A 4,382-nucleotide genomic window follows, 5' to 3' on the forward strand; every position below is an offset into this window, starting at 1 on the left:
TCCACACCCACACTGGCCCTGACCTCTGATCCCAATCAGTGCCCTGGGTGACCGTGGTGAGGGCGTAGGAGGAACAGTAGGAAGAGACCGTGGGTGTATTTCTGCACAAGGTCGAAGCAGTCCAGGGCACCTAGGAAGCCTTGACTTTCCCTGGGACCCCCAAGAGGTCAGCATGGGGTCCTGCAAAGGTCACTCTCGGCCTGGACGCAGACCCAGTGGGACAACGGGGCTTCTGCTTGTCCACTCCCTGCACACTGGCTCCCAGCTCTCAGCTCCAGCTGCCAATCCCTCCCCCATACACCCACTTCTCCTCCAAGCTCCTCCCAGGGACCAGCCAAGACTGACTGACCAGGACAGCCAAGGTCAGTCCTAAAGGGAGCCTGGGCGCTTCAGGGGCTCCAGGCACAGACATCTCCCTGACCACAGCCTGGACCCTGGGAGAGGGGACACCTGTGACTGCACGTGGAGCCTGCAGGAACAGGGTGGCACCGGGATGGCCGACTCCACAGCACCCATGCCCGGCAGCCCCATGCCCAGCCGCAAGGTGAAGACCCTGCAGAAGCAGTGGCTGGAAAAGCTGGGCGCCCTACAGTTTGTGCTGACACTGTGCTCAGGTAAGAGGTGGGGAGGCAGCGCTGCCTGGGCGCCCCAGGGGAGAAGGGGCTGCAGGGAGGAGGGCGGTGCCCCTGCTCAGGACAACGGTGGCAAGGGGCAGGAACAGGACCACAGGAGGTGCCCCCTCCAGTGTTGCAGCAGGTGCAGGGAGGGCAAGCTGGGATGAAGCCTGCAGTTTTGATGAGAAATCATTTTTTTTTCTCACTTCAACCCAGTCCCATTCTTCTTCCTTCTTCTTTACCACCTCCTCTTCACACGGCTCTGGTCTCTGTGTGTTCTGTACATGATGTGGCTCTACCTGGACAGGGACACACCCAGCCAAGGTGAGCTCTGGGCAGGGCTCCAGGTGGGGAGAGATGGGGAGGGTGCCTCGGGGACTCTGCCACCCCCATCTCTGCCCGCAGGGGGAAGGCGATTTGTGTGGCCAACGACCTGGGCCATTTGGAGACACCAAAGGGATTACTTTCCTATCAAGGTGAGGGGTCACCCTCCCCAGATGCCTCCTCCCCCTTCCCCACCCCAATCCCCTGCACCTGCCCCCCCTTACCAGTCCAGCAGCCTGAGACCCGCTGCCTAGGCTCACAGAGGGGCAGGGTGGACAGGTGCACCTGATCCCCTCCCAGGGCCTTGACCTCTGAAGTCAGCAGGGGCAGAGGCAGCACCTGCAGCTGCTGTCTCCCCTCTCTGCCTCCCTCCTCTCCTGCAGCTGGTGAAGACAGCAGAGCTGCCCCCCAGCCAGAACTATGTGCTGGGGGCCCACCCCCATGGGGTCATGTGCACCGGAACCTTCAGTAATTTCCTCACTGCGAACAGCAACTTCTCCCGGCTCTTCCCGGGGCTGCAGCCCTGGCTAGCCATGATGACCATCTTCTTCTATGTCCCCTTGTTCCGAGAATACATCATGATTGGTGGTGAGCCTCGCTCTGAATGGGAGAAAGTGGCTCCAGGCCAGAGTGTGCCCCACCCCCACCTAGGCACCCATGTGGACCCCTGGACTGCCCTGACTCTTGGACATGCTCTACATGGGCATGAGATGTGGGATGGAGATTTAGGGTTTCCTTTTCCCTGCTCACGGGCAGGGGGAGGGTATTGAGAGCCACAGAGGGAGTGGTGACTGCTTCCCACTGCTCATGACACAGGACTGCGCCCTGCGAGCCGTCACAGCCTGGACTTTGTGCTGTCTCAGCCCCGGCGGGGCCAGGCGGTGGTCATCGTGCCTGGTGGTGCCCAGGAGGCCCTGTATACGGCACGAAGGCGGCACCGCCTGCAACTCCGGAATCGTAAAGGCTTTGTGCGCCTGGCACTGAGGCACGGGTGCGTGGTCTCAGGTCTCTCGACACCGGGCTGGCTTCCCCCTACCCATACACCAGGTCCCTGTTGGTGGGGCTGTGGGGCTGTGGGGCTGTGGGGCTGTGGGTCCCCAGTGCTGAGCAGTGTCACTTGCACATGGAGGCTCCCGTCAGTCCTGAGACCTGGGTCTCTCCCTTTGCAGTGCCCCCGCCCCATATCCCTTCCCTATGTACTCAAATATTGTGTCCCTTGGTTTCAGAAGCTCTGGGTTTTCTTCCCAAATCCATCTAGAGGCAAGTACTTGGACTTAACCTTGACCTGTACACAAGGCTGACGCCTGCCTTACCACCAGGCTGCAGCTGTAAACACTGAGTGAGAACACGAATATGCCAAGCCCAACACACAGCCATTGGTCAGGATAGCTGAGGCTTCCTTCCAGAACTTTCTGTGCAGACATGGTCATGTGGCTCCAAAGACCTTTGAAGTGGCCTCAGGAGAAAGGGGACCCAAGGGCTTTGTGAGGGCAGACCAGGCCCCTGAGCAGCGTCCTCTCTCTTCCTCGCCCCTCCCAGGGCCTCCCTGGTGCCTGTGTACTCCTTTGGGGAGAACGACACCTTCAGATGCATGGCTTTCCCCAAACGCTCCTGGCAGTACCTGTGCCAGGTCACCTGCAAGAGGGTCACCAGCATAGCTCCCTGCATCTTCTGGGGCTGTGGTCTCTTCTCGCCCAAGTCCTGTGGTCTGTTGCCCCTGCCCGTGCCCATCACCACCGTGGGTAAGTGCCCATCTGCAGGGAGGAGGCTGCCGTGGGCGGCACGGCCAGCAGCAGCTCTGGCTCACCCGTGTCTCCCTCCCCTGCAGTGGGCAGCCCCATCCCCGTGCCCCAGTGCAGCAATGCCAGCGAGGAGCAAGTTGACCACTACCACAGGCTCTACATGGATGCCCTGGAGCGGCTGTTTGAGGAGCACAAGGAGAGCTGCGGGGTCCCTGCCTCCACCCACCTCACCTTCTACTAAGACCCCAAGTCCTGTGCCCTGATACTCTCCTCTCTGCCTTGCTTTGTCCCTCCAATAAAGGCTGAGATAGACAGAGATGAGAGCCAGGGGGGCCCCTACAACCACTCTTGTTGTCATCATTGCTGGCGTGGCAGTACTGAGACCAGTGGTCCCAGAGTCAGTCTTCATCAGTTTGGTGTCACAGCTAGTTGCTAAGAAATGCTGTTAGAAGTTCAGATCTTGGCCTCAGTGGCACATGAGGTCATGGTCATGCCTCCGTGGAGAGTGGCAGGTTTGAAGTTCCACTGGAACCAGGTCACACAGAGACAGAGAGCCTGGGGTGGCAGAGGCCTCTTGCAAATGACCCCAGGTGACCCCAGCTCCTCCCACTAAGGGATCCACACATTTCCCCTTCTGCCTCCCTGGGGACCGAGGGCCCACCACAGGGACATTGAAGGGGACACTCAGCACGGTGGGTGTGGACAGAGCATCCTCCGTGCTCCCCAGCGCTGTGCGCCCCTGACATAAACAGGCAGCACATGCGGGCTGCCCCGGGCAGCTACTTCATCCTTCCCTTTCCAGTCCAATACTCCCTCATCCTGTGGACAACGCTGGGCGGTGCCCTGGCCTCTGGGGTCACCCGGGGCGAGAAGCGCTGCGGTCACTGAAGCTGCTGATGGAAGTGCGTCCCTCAGATGGGAATCAAGTGTCCAGCACGGGTCCCAGGGTGCGAATCTCGCCCTCCCTGGCAAAGGAGGCTGCAGGGGCTCTGGCCTGGGCCTGGGCCTGGTGTGGGGCTGGGGAGAGTGAGTGGAGCCGAGTGAGGGCGGCCCCGCTCCTCCATGAGCCTTGCTAGGGGCTGTTTGGAGCCCGCGAGGGGCGGGACTGGGATAAGGGGCCCCAGGTCCTGACGTGGCTGGGCTGACCGAGCTCTGCGCGCTCTGCCAACCCCCCTCCCGCCCCCGTGCACTGTGGATTTCTGTTCCGTCGTCCCTCCAGGAGCCTTCAAGGCCCCGTGACAGCTCAGTGTTCTTGCTGCCTGCTCTGTGTCCTCACTTTGCTGTTGTAAAAATGGATGCAGTGTCCATCTGAGAGGCTCAGGGACCCACGGCCATGGGAGCCCCCATCCTCTGGGTCGTCCACAAATGCCCACAGTGGTTCAGGGTCAAGGCTGAGGTGAGGACCTGGTGTCTCCACCCAGGACTCCCTGTGACAGGAACCAGTCAGGCAGCCAGTCCCACTGTCATTGGCAAGGAGCTGGGTCAGGAGCCAGTGCTGGTGTCCACCCAGGCACTTGGGCTGGGCCAGGGCACTTAGTGCTAAGCAAACGCAGCCCTAGGCCCTGGCTCTCTGCCCATGCACCTGCCACGTGGTCCCTGTGGGAGCCTCCTTATCCTCTAAGTTAAGGCAATGGGGAAAACAATAAAGAAAACAGCCGGTGGGTGAGCACCTTGGCCTGGGTGCGCTTGCAGTCCGGGCCTT

The 4,382-nt window shown here is 61.0% G+C and overlaps 1 protein-coding gene across 1 annotated transcript; it reads left to right on the forward strand.

Moving 5' to 3' along the window:
• Positions 1–493: 493 nt before the first annotated feature.
• On the forward strand, positions 494–2,921 carry LOC133750536 (2-acylglycerol O-acyltransferase 3-like). Its single transcript, XM_062180111.1, has 7 exons — positions 494–614; positions 831–938; positions 1,020–1,090; positions 1,322–1,526; positions 1,755–1,929; positions 2,478–2,680; positions 2,767–2,921. Exons 1-7 carry the CDS (start codon positions 494–496, stop codon positions 2,919–2,921), a joined length of 1,038 nt encoding a protein of 345 aa, XP_062036095.1.
• Positions 2,922–4,382: the final 1,461 nt, after the last annotated feature.

Source organism: Lepus europaeus, chromosome 21 (assembly GCF_033115175.1).
Source record: "Lepus europaeus isolate LE1 chromosome 21, mLepTim1.pri, whole genome shotgun sequence".
Lineage (NCBI taxonomy): Eukaryota > Metazoa > Chordata > Mammalia > Lagomorpha > Leporidae > Lepus > Lepus europaeus.

What these genes read in the sequence shown, in the direction of transcription:
- LOC133750536 (XM_062180111.1), top strand. Translation starts at nt 494, where the DNA reads ATGGCCGACTCCACAGCACCCATGCCCGGCAGCCCCATGCCCAGCCGC. An exon ending in TGTGCTGACACTGTGCTCAG is followed by an intron (nt 615 to 830) that starts GTAAGAGGTGGG and finishes ACTTCAACCCAG; the next exon opens with TCCCATTCTTCTTCCTTCTT. An exon ending in CGTGCCCATCACCACCGTGG is followed by an intron (nt 2,681 to 2,766) that starts GTAAGTGCCCAT and finishes CCTCCCCTGCAG; the next exon opens with TGGGCAGCCCCATCCCCGTG.